Genomic DNA, 21,976 nt, shown 5'->3' with positions numbered 1-21,976 from the left:
GAGGCGAGAATTAGCCTTTGACTGTCTTCTGCGGTGTTGTCACTTAGTAACTAAAATACCTGAATTTTATAAATTGGAGCCTAGATCCACTAAGTTGAGCATGAAAGAACCCCTCTGTGGAATCTAGATATTAACAGGCATCTGCTGCACAGTGACCATTGCTTACCTTGCTAGTCATTAAAGGTCTCTGGTGCCTTGCGTTTTCCTCCCTGTCTAGCTAGAGCCATCAGCTGTCTTGTTTATATTCAGTTCATGAGTTCTTCGGAATAGATGGTTTTATGATGAGTAAATTCTGCCCCCCACTTCTATTTGAGCTCTCCAGGTGCTGGATACCTAGAAGAAATCTCCTCTTAAATCCTCAGAGGTAAAAGCTCACTTCTGCCCTGAAGAATGATAGATAATAATTCTTCTAAAACATCTATTTTAGATGTTAAATATTTACTTCTGGCTGAATTATGCCCATCCTTTGAGAATACTAACAATACCTTGCTCTTCACAATGTTGCATGTCAGTGAATTCCATATATATTTTATGCAAAGCCTTAAAAAGTGGTTGCTTATCTTTCTAATTTACCTTTTTTTTTCCTTCATGTGTTCCTATGTTTTGAGATAAGGTGAACAAAAGTTCTCAAACTGCTATCTCTAGGCTATGCATTCTGTAGCACCTTCACTGTGGACTTTTTGATTCACTCCCTCAGAGGTGAATGGTCCCAGTCTTTCTCATTTTCCTTTGGACAAGGGCTCTTCTCAACCCCTAATCTTGTAGCCAACCACCATTGCCCTGTGTCACCTAATGAAACAGCAATCGTAGTACTAGCTCAAACAATAACCCTTCTAGGGTCAATGTTCTGCCGATGCCAGGCGTTGTTAGGTTGGAGACCCTGAGTTCAAACACAAGTATTTAAGTCTCCACGCGCCAGATGCAGACATACCCAACGCATATTTTAAAAAAATCCCTGTTTCAAAATAATACCTGCTTGGTATCCAAATGGAATGAGAATGAAAGGTAAGTGACTAGCGACCTTGTGACTGTTCTGTTGTATAACAAGATAAAAAGTGCTTGGGATTTGTGGATTGAGCTTTTTCTCATTTGTCTTCCAGAGGTCAAAGTCTGCTGCAAGCAGTGACTGATACAATCCCCCACATAAGTCAGGCTAGACGGCCTGTGCGCTCAGCTCCTAACAGCAGGGCAGTTTTTGCAAGAGCACCTTGGAAGGCGTTTGTGCCGATTTCTCTGTGGTGCCTGTGATGATCCTAGGAAGCAGGAGGAGATGTAGAACTCTCTGAAAGCCCAGAGCCAGGATTCTTTGAAATCCCAGACAAGAAATGATGAGAGACTTGGCTGAGGCCAATCTGCTAGCCTGCCTCCTGTGCTGCTTTTATGCGTCCAAGAAGCTGCCTCCAGTTTATATGATTGCACTCTAGTAAACAATTTTTCATGCAGATATGGGCAGCAGATGTTACTTATGCTTCTGTGAACACTTCAGTGTGTTTACAACAGGGGACGTTCCTCAGATCTAGTCTTATCAAACAATGGATGTAGCCACCAGAAGGAAGTCCCACTGGTTACAGCCATTCTGTTATAGCTTGCCCAAAACACTTTAAAGGGTGGTCACGCCATCCCTCTTCAGGCATTTGAGGAGATTGACTCACAAATATGAGCAAAATAAAATTAGATGGCTTAAGTGGCTGCAACCCCAGCTGTGTCCCCACTGTCCGATTCCCAGAAGGGGTCATCCCTGCAGCAGGGTTGGCTGTAGAAGGCAACTCCTGAGTTGCTGGAGTGACAGCCCATTCTTAAGGGCATTATTACTTGTCTGGCTCCCCTGTGAAACAGTTCAGGAAGCTTAACCAGAATAAAAATGTGCACTTTTTCATCCGAAGAATTGCCTTTTAGTTTAATTTCTCAAACAGGCTCAGAGAAGCACCAGCGCTGCTGTGAGGGCAGGGCAGAGGCAGGCAGGCAGAGGGAGAGGGATGACCTTCCCTTTTGGGAGCAGCTAGCCGTTACGTCAGTTTTGCTGCCTCACAAAACTATGCCCTATGGTTATTTTTGGTGCTGGGCTGCCTTAATTTTCTGGAGAGTGAGTGAAGGATTAACATAGTGTGCTTATTGCATTTGGAAGTTAAGTTTTTAGAAAAAAATAATCTTAATTCAGCATATGCTATTAGGTGGAAATGTTTAAATTGTTAGGGACAGGAAGGATAAATGTCCACGGTATCCATTCCTACAATTCAGTTAGGGATTAAATCCTTTTTTTTTTTTTGGCTGCTTTTTAAGACCTCTAACCCAAAGTCCATTATCAAGCTGTCTCTAGAGGTAGAAGTCTTTAAAGAGACCGGCTTTGTACCTATAAATAATGTACACAGCAGAGGACAAAAATGGAGTCAAGGCAAGGTTCCACCTTACCCAAACGTAATTTCGAAGGCCGGCATTGTGAGCTGTGTGAGGATAGCTGTACCCCTGGTCAAGCAGAAGGCTGCAAGGAGCACTGTCACCCCTGTCATCCATCTTGACTAAACTACTTCTGAGATCTGAGTCTTCCTCCAACATTTGAGTATTAACGGGTAAATCATGACAGCGTTGTATTGAAAGACATTCGATTTCAGGGGCCAAATGTGGCAAGGTTTTGAATAGTATGGTTGTAAACATACTTGGAACTAAACATCTGCTTGAGTGCTGTTAGGTTGGATGTGTTAGAATATAGAGAATATTGCAAGTCTGAATGCTTGCTATAAATGAAAACACTGGGCAAAAAAATGTAAATAAATGCCACACATACTTTGTATAAGAGCTCTCCCCAAGATCTATAAATATGGTAATTTTGATGTTTCCCAATTTTGGGTTTTAAACAGGAGGCAGACACAAAGAGATATTACAAAGCCAGCATTTTTCTTTTCACAGATTTAATTTTATAGTTTCAGTTTTAACTTACCTGAAAACATTTAATGGAAATTAAATGTAGTGTCTTAAAGAGGATTGCCTTTGAAAGGAAATTATTTGTTCTTAGAAAATCCCTAGAATAGCTTCTCAGTTTAACTGCATTTTCGTATTAATTCAAAACTTGTCTCGGGTCAGACTCTCCAGGAAAACTTTCTCATGGCTTCTGTAGCAGTTGATTCATTCCTTTTGCATCTTTAAATGGCAGGTTCTCTGAAAAGCCATCTACTTCAAAGCTGTTTATAAAATGAAGCTTTGAATAAATTACTGAGTTAGAAATGACGCTGGCTGTGCCCAGCTTTGTGCCTGGATGTGGGAATACTTGGCACTGGGTGTGGAATTCCAAGGAAAATTACCTCTTTCCTTTGCACAAGACCCTGCTGGCTTGCCAAACTCAAAGAGCAGTAAGAAGGAATGATGAGGAGGCACGGAAGTCTCCGGTTTCCCTCTTCAACATCCCAAACAACTGTTGAATATTAATACGCAATGTAACTGCTGCAAGGTTGTGCTAACGATGGGATTAAGATGAAGTAGAGCTGCTGAAGACTACGTGTCCCAGCACGGCAGGTAGCAGTCACTGGGCCGTGGTGCAGCACCGCATGCTGGAACTTGCAGTACCTTTAAAACGCATCTCTGCACTAAGCGGGGCCGCAACCCACCTTGTAGACGCGTGTGCAGTTAGCTGCCTCGTGGCGCGGGATGCCAGCAGTGGGATGCCTGTGCTTCGTTTGTTAGGTGTGTTACTGAAGGTGATGGGCCCAGGCTCTATTATTCTGGATTTTTTTTAATCTGTTTTTGCAAGCTTTAGGTAATATAATATCGACAACATGGTACTTCTAAGCGGCAAAATAGTTGCTTTGTCTTTCATGAAGAGACAACCCACTGCCCTCTGTATTTAGATTTCTGGTATATGTGTGTGCAGAGCTGATTTGCCCATAATTGTTTGCTTTCTTCAGAGTCTTTTGAAGTTTATGTCTTCTAGCCAGTTCCTTATATTAAAAATAAATTCTTCCAAGCCACCAATAAAATGTCAACTGTGATTAAAGCCTGACTCCTCATTTCAAGACTTGTCTCCTAAGCAATGTGAGGTCACTCTATGAGTCAGCGTTTGAAAGGACCGTTATTCCTGAGAGCATGGGTAAAGCCCAAAGTTCACAGTTGCTTGCTTAAATGGTTTCCCTGCATTTGAAATCGCTTTGCATTGTGCTGAAAGAAATGTAAACTGTGGGGCCCCTTTGGCAAAGAACTCGTGATATTTCAGGCACCTCAAATCTTGAAAATAAATCTTCTATATTAATGTAGAAGTTGGTAGTTCTGGTAGGAAAAGTTTTCCCTCGGATGTATTAAAGAGGAGGGTGGAGTGGGAAGCTGTGCTTGAGGCATAAACTTTCAACCATGTTCAGTTCAAATAAAACTTGGGAACTGTAAAATCTCTGGGCAAGGGCTCTGTCTTTTGTACAGTGCCCAGCAGAACAGAGCCAAAGTCTGATAGGGCTTTCTGGACACGGGAACCTCATTAATTTCCTGTATTAAAATATTAAAGAAATATAGCAGGGCATTAAAGCTTCAACTGCAAGCCCTGAGAAGCAAGGACATACTATTTTTAATATCACTTATGCAGCTTGTTTCTACTTTTTGTGCATTTTAATTATAAGTCTTTAATTACATGATCACATTTTCTTTTGTCACTCTTCCTCCGTGTTTGATGCCATGCACGTTGCGAGTATTTGGAGGTAATCAATCGCGCCGGAGCAGCGAGTTACCCGGGGCAGGACTCTGCCTCCGACTCCAGCCTGTACGTGTTCATCTCGGGTCTCCCCATCCCTCTCTCTGCCCTCTCCCTACCCTCCTGATTAACTCCTGCCCCGGTTCCTCACCGCTCTGCGTTCAGATCAAAACGCTTCTGGGTGTCCGTGGGGAGTCCTCGGCTCCGTTTGCGCTCCGCCTGGGTGCCGAGGCGGGAGCCGGGAGCCGTCGGCCGGAGCGGCAGCCTGCGGGGCCGTCCCGCGGGCCTTCCCCCCGCCGCGGAGCGCGCTCAGGGCTCCCTTAGCGGAGTCCCCTAGCCGCCGGGCACCCCGCTGACCGTGCTCCAGCGGGCCCGGGGACGGGGGAGCAGCGGGGGCCGTCCCGGGCTGCGCTGCTGTCGGGCGGTCTGCGGGTGGAGCCCGGGAGCAGCCCGGGGCTCCGGCGGGAGCCTCTGCAGCTCAACCCGGCCTCTTTCCGGGAGCGCTGCTGCCGCTCCCGCCTTCTCCGCCACTGCGGCTGGAAACGCGGCAGTTGACCCTGTTCCTGCTTCACCTCCCTGACCGAATCCCCTCCAGCGTGGCCCCCTTTGACGCTGACCCAACAGCCCCCACCCGCCTGGCACCGCGGGGCGCGGTTTATCCGCTCCTTCACGGTGAAAGGAGGCTTCGCTGCCTGCCGGGCCGCCCGCCCTCCTCCCCGGTGACCCTGCAGCGAAACCCGGCCTCCGGGAGGCGAGGCTGCGGCGCGGGGTTGTGAAACACCCCGCTTCTCTGGAAGCGAAGGCGCGGGGCTGCTCGCCAGGCGCCGGGGCCTGACTCAGCGGCGAGGGCAGGGGAAGGAGATGGCTCCGGCGCGGCCGCTTTTTCCGGCTCGGCCGCCTTTAGCGCGGGGAGGGGGGCGAAGCCCCCCCCGTCTCCGGCAGCGCGGCCTCACCTGCCGCTGCCCCCGGGGAGGGGGGGGGCGGCCGGGCGGGGCCCGCCCGCGCCGGGTGCCCCCCGCACCGCACCGCACCGCCTCTCCTCTCCCCTCCGCCGGGCGGCCGGCGCTTCCTTTTCCGCCGGGCGGCCGGCGCGGGGCGGGGCGGGGGGCGGTCGCGGCGGCGCGGCTCGCTGATTGCAGGGCGGGCGCTGCCAGTCCGCCGCCTCCCCCGCGCCAGCCGCGTCCCAGCGCCGGAGCCGCACGGCCCAGCAGCGAGTGCCCAGCCCGGCCCGGCCCCGCCAGCCGCCCCCCATGGAGGAGCAGCCCCACCACCACCATCACCACCATTACTACTACTACGGCCACCACCACCACCACCACCCGCAGAGCGCCTACCTGCCGCCGCCCGACGGCCGAGCCCAGCCCAAGCCGCCGCTCCGACACGAGCACAAGCACGGCGGCCCGCAGCACCAGGAGGCGCCGAAGCGGAGACCAGGTCGGGGCGGGCGGCGGGCCGGGGCCTGTGACCTTCGCGGGGCGGCGGCGGGGCCATCCTCCTCCTCCTCCTCCGCCTCCTCCTCCCCCGGCCCGGCTGGAAGCTTCTCCGCCGCGCTGGGGCCGCTTCCTGTCCGCCATGTTGGGGCCGGCGCGGCTGCGGGAGCCGCGGGGCCCGCCGGCACCGCCGCCGCCCGCCGGGCACGTGGGGCCGGGCCGCGCCGCCCTGGGGGGTGCTGCCCCCCGCCCGGGCCGCGCCGAGCCGGGGGGCTGCGGGGGGGGCGGCGCTGGTTAAAAATTGATGAGCGTAAAAATCAATGAGTCAGATAAGGGGGGGGGGCGGCCCCGCCGGTGGGAGCGGGGAGGCGGCGGGGCCCGGCCCGGCCCGGCCCGGGGGCCTTCGGCCGCCGCCTCCTCCTCCCCGGCCGCCGCCCTTAGCCGGGGGGGCGCAGGGGCTGGGGCCGGGGCCGCGCTCTCCGGGCCGGCCGGGAGGGCGGCTGTGCCGAGCCGGCGGCGTACCGGCGCGCTGGCCGGGCGGCAGCGCCGCAGAGGCGGTGGCGGGGCAGCCCTGGCTACGGCGGGGCCGGGGGGGGCTGCTCCCGAGCAGGGTCGGAGCCCCCATCTCGCTCACGGGGGGCTGCCCGGCCGGCTGCTGCCTCTTAAAAATCCCCCTCTGGGGGCCTGCGTGGGTTCAAAGCAAGTGCGTGATTACAAGGACAGACAAAATGCCGCGTACCTCTATTTTATTTTTTTTTTTTTCCTTGGAATTTTGACGCACATCAGGCGGCAGACGGGGGGGCCCGGCCGGCAGCGGGAGCGGGGTGGGTAGTGCCCCGGAGCCGCGCACGGTGCCCCCGCGGGCAGCCCCCGGAGCGGGGGTCGGCAGGGACCCGGCCAGGCGTACGCTAAGATAAGTTCCTGAGCAAAAAGAAGTTGAGTAGTCATTCCACTGTCCGCAGTGTGCCCGGGGTTTTAATATGCACTTACGCTGACACCCCTCCCTTTGCAGCTATGAAACACCTTGTGAGGTTGCTAAATACTCTTCACCTGTTCATTTTGACATCCTTTTTTTTTTTTTTCCTTCCCCTCCCCTAAACGTTGGTTGCTGCACCTCTGTGTCCAGGCCAGAGCCAGCTGCGCCAAATGTTGATTTGGAGAAAACTCGGGCGGCTGAGTTGTGAATACTTGAAAATTGGAACTAGAAACTGCTGACACACTGACTTACTGAAATGGATTTTGTTCGTTTTATTCTTTTGCTCCTCATCTGCAATGGTCTTATGACCACTCTTATTGTTTTGTTTCATTAACAAGTGGTGTCAGAAGTCTTGAGTCATACAAGGTCAGCTATAACACGTTGCTCTTGAGAAGGCTTCCTCTGCACGGTATTCTGAAGTACTTAATTTTTAGTCCTTTGCTCAGCTGAGAATCCCATCCTCTCAGGTTTCTCTGGGATGAAGTATTCACGGTTAATATTCTTAACAGCGTATTTGAAAGTTGCAGTGGAAGTTGTGGTGGTTACAGATACTTGCATCTAGTAAAATCCTTTTTGATCCCCCTCGGCAAACTCAGTTGTGGAATTCCTGTAAAGATTCCTACAAGGATTCTTGTGTTCCCGACTTGCACAGAACTTGAGCGGTTACATCTGCCAGACATCTGAGGCTCCAGGATGTGAGGATAACAATGATTTTTAGTATAGCAGTTAATTTCAACAACATCGGCAACAACAAAAACATTCTTTTTCAAGCTGGAGTTTTGCCCGCTCTCGTTCTTGGGGGACTCCGTGCGCAGTGCTGACTTGGCAGCACCGCGGCTGCGGATGAAGCCTTAGGTGGGTCAGTTGTTGCGGGAGATTTAAGGCTTTCCACCCTCGGGAAGGAGGACGGATGAGCCGGAGGAGGAGCGAGGCTAGCACTCTTCCTGGAGGAGCGGGTGCAGTAGGAGGGAGTCCCTCTCCTCCGTCCGCAGCTGCGGTGTATTTGCTGAGCTGGGTACAGCGTGCTCTTCCCATCCCTCAGTGGGGCTTCAAGGCTTCTCTTGGGGCGTTATAGCCAGGGTCTGCAAAAGCAATAGGTCTCTGGCCAGAGATTAAAAAAAAAATATAAAAAAGGTTGAGGCAGGTGAGGTGGTTGGGTCAAGACTGTCCTGGGCTTCCAGCTCCACTTCAGTTGCGCTTGAATTGCACTCCCAAGATTCACGTCAGAACCGTAAGGCCTAGAAGTGAACTTGAGAAGCAAAAAGGAAGGCTGAGTGTACAGCATGATCTCGGGGTTGGATGAGCTGGAGCCCTTGGCGAGTGTTGGGTCTCCCAGGGACTCTGAAATACCCAAGTTTCTCAGTGGGCAGGAGGCCAGTTGCCACGGATGGTGGAAGGGCGCTTGCAGGGATGCGTTTCTTCCCAGTTTTATCACCTTTCCAAAGCTAAAGAGCACGTGTAGGGAGGTGTTGGTTGCTATTTTGAAATGAAGCGAGTAGATGCAACTTCCAACTTGACTTGGACGTGTCCTTTTGGAAAATGGCTTTTTTCTTTTTTTTTCCCCCTTTTACTAGCGATGGCGTTTGGGAACAGGGTGGGAAGGAGGGCTGCTGGTGTTGCAGGCCTGGGAGCTGATGGAGATGATAGGAGTTGGCCATTGTTCACAGTATGGATTCTGAACCTCAACAAATCTTGTAGCAAAGGCAGCGGTTCTTTCTGTCTTGAAACTCCCTGGGAATTATTTTTTTTTTTTTCCTCTGTGTGACCTGGAAATAGTAGCTGATGAAATAGCTCTCCAGCTTGCCAGTGATCTTTAGTACAGTATATTTTCCTTACACAGTATCTGTATGTACTTCTGCTTTGTTTTGTTATCTATACATCACCCGGTTGTACGTGAGAGTCAGTAGCTGCTGGTACTTTCTGCTTAACCCTTCTAGCTGTGGTTTCCAGCAATAAGCATAGGCTTTTGTACATCAGAGACTAGATGTTTTCCTATTTTAAAATGTCTGCGGCTGATTACAGCTTTCTGCAATCAGAAGTTTAACATTTCACATTCTAATTCTTGCCTTTTGTTGTTTTTGGCTTTCTTCTAGGCTACGGAGAGCTAAATGGTAACGCAGGAGAAAGAGAAGTGTCATTAAAGGGCCTGTGCTCTGATGAACCCACCACCCCAGGATCCAGGGTACCCAATGGCAGCCAGCAGCTCGTAGACACTAACGTGACCCCAAAGCAGACTGTGAAGGCCAGTGCTTTGGGGAAGGCTGGAATCAAAACCAAGAACTTCATCCAGAAAAATAGCATGGACAAAAAGAATGAGAAGTCCTACGAAAATAAACTTAGAGAAAGCCAGTCCTCAGACAAGCCAGAGGGAGTGTCTATTCCAAACGGGGTGGTAACCAATAACTCTAGCTATATCACGAATGGCTACGTAGGCAAAGGGGCCGATAACGATGGTAGTGGCTCCGAGAGTGGATATACTACGCCTAAAAAAAGGAAAGGCAGGCGCAACAGTGCCAAGGGTTGTGAGAACTTGAATCTAGTACAGGACAAAATAATGCAACAGGAGGTTAGTGCACCAACCTTAAAACAGGAACTTGAGAGTTTCAAGCCTGATTATAGTGAACAAAAGGGGAACCGAATTGAAAATACTAAGCCTGTTTGGAAATACGAGGCTGGGGCTAGTGGAGCAGGCCGGGGAAAGCCTGGGATTGGAGATGTACAGCGAAAAAACTCTGATGCCAAACCTGGGATTAGCAGCAAGAAGTTCGATGACCGGCCCAAAGGGAAGCACGCCTCGGCTACATCTAAAGAGGACTCATGGACCTTATTTAAACCACCCCCAGTTTTTCCAGTGGACAATAGCAGTGCTAAAATTGTTCCCAAAATAAGTTATGCAAGTAAAGTTAAAGAAAACCTCAACAAAGCAGCTCAAACGCCATCCACGTCGTCTTCGTCATCGTCGTCATCTGCCGGGGAAACGCCGGCCCAAACATCAAGTCGACTGTCCCAAGTCCCCATGTCTGCTATGAAATCTGTTACTTCTGCTAGCTTCTCGAATGGGCCAATTCTAGCGGGGACTGACGGAAGCGTGTACTCTCCAGGGACCCAGCCACTGCTCTCAACTGCTGCTAGTACTGTACCGTCAACCTCCTCCGAGTCAGTACCCCAGGACATCAGTACAACTTCAACAGCTCTCGAACAAAAGAAATCTAGCCTTTTTATCTACCCTTCAAATATGCAAACTGTGCTTCTGGGTGCAGCGCAAGTCGATTTCCCATCGCAGACGAATCAGCAGAACCTGGGAGATATCTTCCAGAATCAGTGGGGCTTGTCTTTCATAAACGAGCCCAGCGCTGGCCCTGAAACTGTTGTGGGGAAATCTGCGGATAATCAGTTAATGGAAGTGACATTTCAAGGGGAATATCCTGCCGCTTTGGTTTCACAGTGTGCTGAAATCATTCCCTCAGGAACTGAACAACCTGTGTTTCCTAAGGCTTATGAGCTGGATAAACGGACTAGCCCCCAAATTCTTAGTGCTATTCTTAAGCCTGGGACTGCTGTTGAGGGTGGTGTCTTAGCTTTGGAGTCGCATCACACAGGTGACCTACAAAAGGCAGACACCGGTAGCCAAGGTGCTTTAGTGTTTCTTTCAAAAGACTATGAAATAGAGAATCCTCTGGCCTCTCCTACGAACAATTTGCTAGCCTCCGCCAAAGAACAGAGGTACCAGAGAGGCCTAGAAAGGAAAGATAGCTGGGGTTCTTTTGACCTGAGGGCTGCTATTATGTATCACACTAAAGGTAATGGCTTAACTTGCTGCCTAAGGCATTCTCTTATCTTTTTTTTTTTAAATACTTTTTTAAGTGCTATATTCTAACATGATGTATTCCTTACAGCAGTTCTGATTGTTTTGAAAATGAGACTTTTGCTTTCCTATCTCTAATGGCAATAACGGTTTGGGAAAGTTATTTAAACGGTTGTTTAATTAATGTTAAGAGGTATTTGTTTCCCCATTCCTAAGGACCAGCGTAAGTGATGTTCGTAGGGATAATAGTTAGCTAGTGTAGTTTACATTTTAATTCCTATGGAACAAGCAGGTCCTCCTGAGCTTCTCAGCATTGGAAGGAGTTAAACGTGTAGAATCACCGGCTCTGTTCCAGCTTTACCAGGTGATATTCTGTTACCAAAAAGGCTTCATAGTCCGTGCTCGCACCTCTGCCACCAAAGTGTTGCAGCTTCTCCCCTGGGCAGATCAGGCCATGAAATCATGGCTTTGAAGGAAGAAAAGAAATATTCCTACAGCTTTTCATGGTGTGCTTATTTTATTTCACTTTTTTTAAGCGGATCCTGCACACGCGCTTTTCCCCTGCCCTTCTTGAGTACTGTGGCAACAGCAAGACAAATCTTTGCTTATCAACTCTTCTGTAAGCTGCAGATTGAATTCTCTTGTTGTCTTTGTAGGCCAAATCTCTCAGATGATTTTATTGCTTTCATGGAGTCCTTTGTAATCCAGCTCCTTTTTTTTCCTGGGTTTTTTTTTTTGAGACTGAAATGACTCAAACATGATACAGACGCTTTAAACTGGGAGCAGAGGGAAGCCTGTGGGACGGCTTGCTTTCTGCTTTAGCCTCACCCCAGAAGCTCTGAGGGCTTGTGGCAGTTCTTGGCTTTTGGTCCTGGCTCAGTGTTAGCGGGAGCCCGGCGGCATGTTCCCTTGTACCACGGTGTTACGTACTTACCCCTGAGAAACACAGGGGCAGTTCCTTTTTTATTCGCCCCCGTCCCTCTCCCTGCATCCCCCTACCTGAAGGGAAAAAGGTGATCATCCAATTCTTGTTTGCTGTTCCACATACCTATGTGGATAACATCTCGCTCCCCTCTGCAGAGGGGTTGGTATTTGGATGGCGTTGGCAAATTTGCTGCGTTTTGATCCACTGCAAAGTTCTTCAATTACCTGTTTGCAATCTCTTTGTATAGGATACGGAAACTTAGATGGCTTCCTTTAGTAATAGTAAGCCTAGTCATTTAAGAATAATAACTCCAAATATTTTTTCCAGGTCATAACACTCTCACAATGTTAACGTTTTAAGCTCTAGTATTCTTGAGAACAGCGTTCATCAATTGATTTTATCTGGGTCTTGGTCCTCTACCTGCTGCTCAATCTATTCCAGTCTTAAAGCAAGGTTTCCGTTCTCATTTCTTGTCTGCCTGCAGCCTAAATCCCAGTTTCTCATCACAAAATGGGGGTGCCAGCAAGCATCGCATGGTGTAGAAGGAAGTCCTAGGCAATCCTCTTCTTAACAGCTCGCAAATTTTTCTAACGCTTCAGTTTGTCTCTCTTTGTTTTGGTCAGCCTGAACTTTCATGTAGAAAAGCAGCTTTGTACAGCCGCAGCAAGACTCATCAGGCTCTCCCTTTCTCACTAGCTGTGTGAAAGACAGACCCCAGTAAAACAATAGTAACGACAGGAAAATAAAGAACACTCCCTTCCCATGTCCTCTTAAGGAGGTGTTAACTTCGAGGTCTGGCTGCGTTTAGTTCTAAGCACAGGAGTTAATTACATTCAATGGCAGCAATGGACACCTAAAGCGCTCTTTAAAATACGGTTTTCTGCTCTTTTCTTGCCTCTGCATGTGAATGCTCTCGCTTTGAGCATCCAGAGCAAGCACCCGTGTGATGCCCTGGGGAAACGGGTTCCTGCCCCACCGCTCCTCTGTGCTGATTTATTTTTCAAGCTGTATCTGTGCCAACTTCAAGGTGTTACTTAGGGGTGAAAGATGATGGATGTTTCTAATCAGTGTTGTCATTAATGCAGTGATAGGAGTGCTCCAAACAGCTTGAGCTTGTCTTTCTCCTACTTACTCTTCAGGTGCTATTGCTGGTTTACAAAGCAGATCAGTCCAGGTCTTAGTAAGTCTTCTGTGATGTTGGGTGTTGCATTTCTGTGTGTGCTCAAGTCCGTTGGGGTGAGTTGGGTTGAGGGGTATTGGTAGGAACAGCACCCCATGCAGGTGGAAAATGCTGTCTCCTCTTCGTGGCCATGATCCCGCGGGTGAGCTCCTGTGGCACAGCGTGCTGCAAAATGTCTAGAAGACAGAGCTGCCAGGGTGCGTTTGCAGGACAGCAGTGCAGAGGTTAATTCCCACACCATTCTCTCCGTTTATCTTGGGCAGTTTTCCTGAGGTCCTACTCCTAGCCAGCCAGTTCCTCTGCAGTAGGAAAGGAACGGTTTTGCTTGCTTATTTTTCACAAGCTGCCTTCCCTTCCTCCCCGCTCAGGAGAGCGTGCAGGTTTGCCTGGGTCAGTTGTTAGAGTGTCCCGGGCAGCTGGATCCTCAGATTGTTTGGTTTTGATTTCAAGAGGAGGGTGAACTTCTCCCTCTTCAGATTGATCTGTTTGCTTTTGAGCAAAGTCTCGATAGTTTGATCGTCAAATCTGCCCTGCCTCTGGGGTTATGGACACAGAGAAACGATTGCGGGGCAAGGACAAGGGTGAGCGTGGAGCACTGGTGGGGTCCTGCTGCCTTCCCCACCCTGAGCTCCTCCACGTGCAGTAGTTCGGTGCAAGCTGCCCGTGGCGCAAGGATGAAGCTCTGGGTGTTGCAGTGAGGAATGGGCTCCAGCATGAGCGATTGCAGTGCTTCGACCTGTCTGTTGCAAGCTCGCACTCTTTTTTGCACTGTTAGTGTCTGTAGCTGTGATCAGGTTATGTGGATCCTCATCTCGGACTGTAAATAGGCTGTGGGAAAGCCTCCAGCTTACCCAGTAGCTTTGTTCCAGCTAACCAGGCTTTCCTGTGTGCGATTTGCCCAGTGACTGCAAGGGGCATTATAGACTAATTTCTTCACAGCTTCCCAGGGAAGGGATGGATGGAGGAGGTAACGCAGAGGGTGGGCTGGCTCTGGTACAGTGATCCTGTTTAAAGCACCGCGCATGCTGGCAAGGCCGTGCCGGGGTGTAAGGCTGGGTGAGGTCCTGCCGAAGGAAGCTGCGCTTGTTTGCATGTGCCCAGGGTGCTTTTTCCCCAGAAGTCAGGGCACTGGGAAGGTGCTGGCAAGGCTGACGATGCGTCCTCCTGTTCTTCTCTTGGATGCTTTTCGTGCTGGTTTTCTCTGTGACCCTGTTCTGTACCTTGCTTTTTTTTTTTCCTCTTTTTAAAGGGCAGAAAGGCTCCCTTGATCGTCTGATCTGCTTGACTGTAAAACACGATCCTTCAACGTGGCTGCCTTCATTGACAGCGCGTGCCGCTCAGTGTTTGTGATGCTGCATTGAAACACTCGCGGGTGACATACCTGATTTAGCAACGTAGATCTGATCTAGTTGAGCACTGGTGTGCCTACTGTTTATGAGACAGGGACAGTGGCTTAGTATGGGAGACTGGAAAGACCAGGAAGGAGCGATGCTCTTGCTTAGGTGTATTGTCCCTATCTAGGTTAGAGCTGAACCTCTGCCTCGGTGTGGCATTGCCAAAATCCTCATCTTTTTGAGGTAGAACTGGTCCTCGCAGATTTTTTGGTCCTTCAAAAGAGGAGGCTGGGTGTATCTCAGCTTTACTTCTACTGAAATCAGTATCTTCTTACTGCTTTAGTCCTCATTTTAAAGACAGCTGGATGAAACATTTCATATCAGAATAATTGTCAACGTTTTGCAGAATTTCGTTGTGTTTGGGCAGTTGCAGTCTTCCAGGCTGTCCATCACTAACACCGGGCTCTGCATGTCAAGCTTTGTGGTGGGAAGCTTAGTAGTTTGCTTGTCCTTAGCTAAAAAGCAAATGTTGGAGGTCTCCAGTTCAGCTGCACAGTAGCAAAGACTACATAGGTGGAGGAGGGGAAACTGCAGTGCTTCCCTCTTCTGTCTTGCCCCTAAGTTTCTGCCTGTGCCGCCGCTTTGTTCCTTCTCGGCATCTCGGTTGTGCCAGCATCTCTGCTCACGTGAAGAAGCAGAAGAGCAGCGTGGAAAATAGAGCAAGGCAGCGCGGGCCAGCCAGGAGTGGCGTTCGCCGGAATGGTGAACTGGGTCAGAAGAAATAGCAGAGCTGTGAATTCAGCAATTTTCATCCTTTACATCGGGGGGGGGGGCGGGAAGCCTTGGTTTCCCATCCCCCTTGGTGGGAAGGGGTTAGATCTCAGTCTGTTGCTTATGGTCTCATGGGGCCTGAGCTGTGGGGCAAAAGCTGATTTAATTCTCCTTCAAGTCTCTGCTTTTTCCAGTTGTCAGGTTGAGTACAGTGTATTTGGTACAGCGATGAGTCTCCACAGCATTCAATTTTCAGTCTTTGCTTTGTTTCCAGGGCAATCCCCTAACTTAATCATAGTGTCCTGCAGATAGAAACAGAGAAATCAGACAAAGATGGTCCCTCTTTGTGTGTTGTTTTTTTGTTTGTTTTGGTTTTTTTGTTTTGTTTTTAAGCACTTCATTTTAGGGACAACTGTCAGTTTACATGTTAAATTTAGGAGAACAAAGAGATAGTACTGTGGCATTGTGCAGACTCTTCTGTTTGCAGGGGCAGCCTCTCTAGCAAAGAACATGTGTGTGAAAGTGCCTGTCTTAACAAGTTATCACAGAAAGACTTCTTTTCCCTCCAAGGTTAAGTACCAGTCCTGCTATAAAGTTTATTGAGCTATGAGGAATCTCACTGCAATTCACCAGTGTGCCTTAGTCCGTTCCTGACATCAAAGCCTTCCTCCCCTGACCCTTTGTTTCAGTGATAGTCCCCAGAAAAAGTGGTTCCTCTCCCTGGACCTCGTTAGGTGGATGTGGCTGGGGCTGTCGGCAGTTCCTCAGCAAACCTGCGAGCCGGAGGGCTGTGGAGAGACCGGCTAATTGTTAAAAAAAAAAAAAAAAAATCCTGGAAAACGTGAGGTTGGAAGGGGCACGGGAGGTGACCTAGTTCTGCCCCTGGCTCGGAGCAGGGCTGGCTTTGACGCTGGATTGTGCAAGAGTTTGTTGATGGCATTTTCTCCAGCTGGGCTGGAGTCCGCTGAGAAGGAAGCGTGCCATTTCCCTGGCTGCGTGTCCTGTTTCAGGAATGGTGACCCCTGTCTCTTGGTCAGGTCTTGACCTTCTGCTTTGGAAAGCGGCAGTACTAGGTTTTGGGTTGGTACCTCAGGTACCCTTTGGAGAGGATACCCCTTTCCCCGTGCAGGGGTGAGCGATGGTAAGAGTCCTTGCTCAAACTCACCCTGGAACCTTTATCCAGGGAAAACAGGCTCAAGAAAAGAGCTCCTTGAGCCCAAGGAGGGAGGTTTGGGGCCTCTTACATGGCTATCTTGTGGGGGCTGGCTGCCTTTTCTTCCACCCTTCATCCCTGGTCTTCCTGCCCTGGTTAGCTGGAGCCAGAGCTTGTGCAGCAGTGGCTCTGCTGAGCTGCCAGTCCACCAAATCTGTCACTGAGGTCTGTCCAGTCACTGTTACAGTGGTCATGGCACTTGTCACAGCACCCTGGGATGCTCGTAGGTGACCGCAGCCTGCAACCGATCCAGAACCGTGAGGAAAACTCGCTCTAATGTGTACGAAGTAAATCAGAAAAAATCATAAAATTTGATCTTCAGATTAAAGGAAAACCTTTTTTCTCCCCTAGTTTTGTGTTCCAGTTAGCGCAAGATTTATTTTTCTTTTCCTCTGTGAGGTTGTTTCAGTTGGTAAATGTGCTTAACCTGTGCTATCCTGCATCCCCGTGCTGCTGGCCAGGAGGAGGGGAGGACCTTGCTCTTGCTCTTCTGATGACAGACGATATTCAGTAACAGTCGATACCTCATCCAGTTTGCCGATGGTCTTTGTTTTTGTGGCTCTGGTTGGCAGATGCTCAGCCTGACAACGTGTCCAGGTGTTTGGGGTTTACAGGACACTTTACACCACCCGCTCTCCTACCTCTCTTTCTGAATAAGGAGGAAGATTGAAGTCTGAAAAGGTTGGGGAGTTTGGGTGTTGGTTTTTTAGGTTTTAAAAAAACAGAATTTTGTTCTGGTGTGTTTTTGATAGTATAGCACAGTCTATCTTATTGTCAGGCACATTTTAATATAAGCAGTTCACATTCTTGTGGTGTCCAATGAAGTTAGGACCAAATTGAAGTGCAAAAGAAGGCATGATCTTTTGCAGCAGGCAGCGCTTCAGTCTCTGCCTTGTATTTGATACTCAAACGTTGCTCTAATGTGGAGGAACCATCAACTTGAGAGTAGTTTTCTGTTCCCTGCCTTTGGGGCAAGCTGTTAAAATAGGTGATGTTCTTTAGCCGTTAGGAAATGATGCGTCTAACTTCACTGAATGGAAAACTAGCTCTGCTGGAGGTAATTTTAGTAGCTGGTTCATTTTACTTCTGGGGAATCTGCATCTGGCAGATGAGGGAGGTAGTCCCTTGCTAGGTTGCTTATATCCCTGGGGGTGTTAGAGGCTGGTTACTATTCCCAGAGCATTTAGGGTTCCCCCGATGAAAGCGCAAAGTATTGCTGTTATTATAGTGATGCAAAAATAACAGACCTCGTAAAATTTTGTCGGGGCCTTCCTTACAAAAGACTTAATTGTGCAGAGAGGGCTGGCAATATTTATTTGCATGCAATTTCCTGCCCCGGGGAGCTTGAGATTGTAGCGGACAAAGGACAGATGAAGGGTTGGGGAAGGGATGCGAACATGCAAGCGATTGATCGAGGTGACACTTGGCACACATCGTGCTGAGGCCATGAGTTTTGTAGGGTTTTTTCTTCTTCCTTTCCCATGCTGGTTAGTTTACTTATTGCCTTGTTTTGTGCTTTACTGCACATACCGTGTAGCTTAATAATCCATTGCCGTTCTCCGTTCCTAGCCCCTACCAAGGTCCTGTCACCCTCCTTTCTGGCAGAAGGGAGATTTGAAAGACTCTTCTTGAAGGTTGTGTTCCTACCAAATGCTCCTTTTCTGTAATTTTGACCCTTAAACTTGGGCGCAGGGTTAGTTAGTGTCTTCATAGATATTCTAGCTCACAAAATTCCACCTTGATAGTGGCTAAATGTAGTTGTTTGGAATAGGTCTGAAGATGTGCCTTAATTTTTTGGATATTTTAAAGGGAAGAGCCTTCTGTTTCTTAATGTGAATGAAAGGAGCATTTAACTTCGTTATTTCTTAGGTAAACAGAGGCATGTGCTCTTTCAGCGAGAATTGGGGAGGGTTTGTTTGTCTTTAGCCTACGAGTGTGTTGTAGAGGTAAATTGGGGAAAGAGCTGCAAGCCAAGCAGGCAGCCGGGTGTCTGGAGCATCGCACCTTGTTCTCGGATGATACGTTGGCAGCAGTTTTGCAGTGATGTTAGCAGAGTGATCTTTGCATGGAGTGCTTCAGCAGATGCATGCTGTGAACCATGAGGAACTCGCTTAGTCCAGCAGTTCTGATTTCACACACACTAAGTGTCAACTCGTAAAAATAATCTCGCCAGACTACTTGTTGAGGCTGTAATGTGTGAAGCAGCATTGGAGTCGGAGTAGTAAACCCCGAAGTTCGATTGTGATTTGTAGAAGTGAAGAATGGCGATGACATTTCTGATGCTCGGTTTGGCCATCTGACCCTTAAGACCGTGTTACAACCATCTCTCTGCCTTTTGTTGCTGGATCATTCACGTCAAATTCGTGCAGTCCTCTGGGCTGGTTGGGGCTGCGCTGCTGGGCTGGATGGGGTTGGCTTTGTGTGAAAGCCTCAGCACAACCGCAGCGGTGTCATGCCACACTTGGAAAATTAAAGCACGTTTGGAGTTGTCTTTAGTGGCAGCATAAATCTGCATAATAACAATGGTCTTCTCATTTTGTCTCCACAGAAATGGAATCGGTTTGGAATCTGCAGAAGCAAGGTAAGGATATTGGAAGGAATAAATAAACCAAATTACTCTGTCTGGCTCTGTCTGTTGGGATGGGTGTTGAGAGCGGGTTGTCTCGGTGTCTGGAGATGCCCAATTTTGGTTCTTCAGCGCTTGCTGTTTGTAGTCTGAGTTTATCTGTGGTCTGGATCGCTGAAAGTTGGGACAGTAAGCTCTGCCATAATGGTGGGGTGTTTGGAGAGAAGCAGAGTCTCTAATAGAGAAATAAAACCAGTGTCAAATTAGATGTAATGAGTCTTCCCTATGTGTATACAATAATTGCTTTCTATTGCTGGTGTTGGGTGTCACACCCAAGAACAAGTTTTAAATTCTGATGTATCCCCACACGTCACCTGTGAAGACGTTCTGTGTCAGCTTGTGGGAAGAGCAGTAAGCGGAGACTCGGGAGCTTGTCGCAGCGCTGCGGCCCGGGGGTGTAACGTGGGGAGCAGGCACTGCCCTGTTAGGGTCGGCCAGGGCTCCGGAGCGCGTTTGCAGGAGGTGGTGTCACTGGGGATCTTAAGGGAGAGTTTGTTAACGGCTGAGTACCTTGCAGATCTCTTGTGAATGTCTTCAGCCACAGATCCTGAAAGTAGCTTGTTGAAAACTTAGGGTTTTGCTTTCTTTCCAGATCCCAAAAGGATAATCACTTACGATGAAGCCATGGATCGCCCGGATCAATGAAGGTAGCAAGATGAGACTGCCTGTTATAACCTTTCTGCAGCATTTGTGCTGTTCGTGGGGGACAAAAGGCTTTTATGCTCCTTCTAAATCTTCAGTGCAGCAGAGGAACCATAACTAGAATCACAGGATAATATATACAAATATATATATAGTTATTTAAAAATGGCAACTGAAAGTAATTAGACTCTTAAGGAATCTGAAAATTTATTTCAACGAGACTACACACGTGATTATTTAATCTCCGGTACTGAATAGATTTTTTTTTTTTCGTTTTTTTGTTTTGTTTTTGTTTAAAGAGTGAATGCAAGTGATTAACGAATACAGACTCAATTTACAAGCCCGGTTCTAAAGTTCCTGCTGTCGTCTACATGGGCAACAGCAACCCACTGGAGAGGCATTTCCACTTGACAAGGTTTCTGTTTCTTGTTCTGTAGTGACACACTAATCACAGGGAAATCAGGATGATTCACCATCCTTCATCTCCCCTTTCCCTTCCACCTCCCCTATTTGGTTTTTTTTTTTCTGTTTTGTTTTCCACTGAATGCTGGAGAAACGCCTTGAAGTTTGCAGAGTTTCTTTTTTTTTTCCAGAGAATTATAATCCGCATGTTTTGCCAGGAGTAAAGCAGCCAATCCTATGCTGGGGATATTGTCTTAAAGCATCATTCTTCTGGGGGAAAGATGGTAATACTGCAGTTCTAGGATGCATGGTGAAGTCACACAGTTGACCTGGCTCCGGTTAGACGTTGGACTATTGCAACGGAAGAGTTCTTTAATTTTAAAAGACAACATGCAAAAATAAGCAACCTGTTTAGGCATTTAATATGGAAAAAACAAAAAACCACTGTTCCCATAGTTTAATGCCATTGTATTACTGGGAGCAAAAAAAAAAAAGTATCTTCTGCTTTCAACTGTAGGTGCTTCATATTTGCTTTGTCTGTCTCCTAACACTAAATGTGCTGGATTTTTTTCCCATTTTCATTGGAAAACTGAAGAGGAATTGAGTTCTGCTAACTTTCACCCTTCTTGAATTATTTTTTTCTCTTAAAAAAAAAATATTCAAAAGAAAAAAAAAGGAAAAAAAAAAGGAAAAAAGAAAAAAAAAAAAGAAAAATGGGAATTTGAATCCTTTTCAATTTGTCCATAGAATGCCAATGGCTGGGCTTCCTGCACCTGCCCGTTGGAAATGCTCTTTTATATTTTAATGCAGTCTGTGTATTTCCGGGCTCTGCTTCGAATTATCTCTTAATAAAAATATATTTTATTACAAAAATGGAGGACTTAGGAATGAAAATAATAATTTAAAAATTAAAAAAAAAAAAATCCCAAGGAAAGGAAAGCTTCCTAGCAGTGATAGAGAAGGCTGAGCAGACTGCAGGCTCTGGCTGTGTAACCCGCTCTGTCCCGTTGCAGCTTGTGTAGCGCGTCCAAATCATCTTGGGGTTGGGTAGTTTCTTCTGGGTTTTCTAAAAGGTGGAAAGTTCACAGGGTCCAGTGCAAGAGCAAGCAGTGAATGAAGCAAAAATGGGTTTTCTGACCCGCCCAAGCTCCACCCGTACCCAGTGCTCATCGTGGGTGTTTGTGGCTGGATACTGGCTAATATTTGCCCAGGCATCAAGGTCAGCAGCAGTTGGTGTCTTCTAGAATTAGACTGGACCCTATGGGGCATTACAGGAAGCAGATAAGCCCAAAACTTTTGCCTACCCCTTGTGCTTAGATTTATCCACTTTTTTTTTTTGTTAACTAGGAGTATGTAGCATGTGTGGTTTTGATTGTTTTTATTCTTTTAATAAGATTGTTCCTGAATGAGACACGTTCATGGTGGAACAATGAAACTTAATGCTGTACCTTTTGTAAGATTGCTAGCTTTCTGCCACGCTTAGTTTTAAAAGTTTGACTATGGATTGCCTACTCCATTTTATGTATAAAATACTATATAGTATAATACTGCAGTGTAATACTATATAGTAATCATGTGTTGTATCAGTCCAGGTTCAGAAATGTGTGGTTGGCCAGTCGCAAATAGTTCTGTATCACCTATAAACTGTACCACCTTTACAGGTGTGTGTAACTTTCAGATGTATAACATGTTTACAGATGTGCCCGACACCTAGTCCTCCGACGTTCCTATTTTTAATTCTGTTGAGTCTCCCAACTGCTTGCCAAAAGTCGGAATCGCCTCCGGCTCCGCTGCGGAAGAGCTGGGGCGTTCCTGAGCTTTAAAGTGTTGAACAAACTGGATGGTGGGACTGGGAAGATTAAGGTGGAAGAAATGTTCTTTTTTTATTATTATTCTTTTCAAAAAGTTGAAGGCTAATAGCAAAGTTTCCAGTTTGTTTTACTGGCTTTAAGGCTCTGCTGTGTATTTATTTGCCTTGTGTAGTCACTTGTCGCCTTAAGGGCTGG

General features: G+C 48.0%; 1 protein-coding gene across 1 annotated transcript; it reads left to right on the top strand.

Moving 5' to 3' along the window:
- Positions 1-5,916: 5,916 nt before the first annotated feature.
- NUFIP2 (nuclear FMR1 interacting protein 2) lies at positions 5,917-20,132 on the top strand. Its single transcript, XM_059829362.1, has 4 exons — positions 5,917-6,100; positions 9,166-10,872; positions 18,849-18,881; positions 19,519-20,132. The coding sequence occupies exons 1-4, from the start codon at positions 5,917-5,919 to the stop codon at positions 19,569-19,571; spliced, it is 1,977 nt and encodes a 658-aa protein (XP_059685345.1). The 3' UTR covers positions 19,572-20,132.
- Positions 20,133-21,976: the final 1,844 nt, after the last annotated feature.

Source organism: Gavia stellata, chromosome 25, assembly GCF_030936135.1.
Source record: "Gavia stellata isolate bGavSte3 chromosome 25, bGavSte3.hap2, whole genome shotgun sequence".
Taxonomy (NCBI): domain Eukaryota; kingdom Metazoa; phylum Chordata; class Aves; order Gaviiformes; family Gaviidae; genus Gavia; species Gavia stellata.
The sequence above is the reverse complement of the archived record's forward strand: the minus strand, read 5'-3'. Positions and strand labels throughout refer to the sequence as shown.

What these genes read in the sequence shown, in the direction of transcription:
- NUFIP2 (XM_059829362.1), top strand. Translation starts at nt 5,917, where the DNA reads ATGGAGGAGCAGCCCCACCACCACCATCACCACCATTACTACTACTAC. An exon ending in GGCGCCGAAGCGGAGACCAG is followed by an intron (nt 6,101 to 9,165) that starts GTCGGGGCGGGC and finishes GCTTTCTTCTAG; the next exon opens with GCTACGGAGAGCTAAATGGT. An exon ending in TTGGAATCTGCAGAAGCAAG is followed by an intron (nt 18,882 to 19,518) that starts GTAAGGATATTG and finishes CTTTCTTTCCAG; the next exon opens with ATCCCAAAAGGATAATCACT.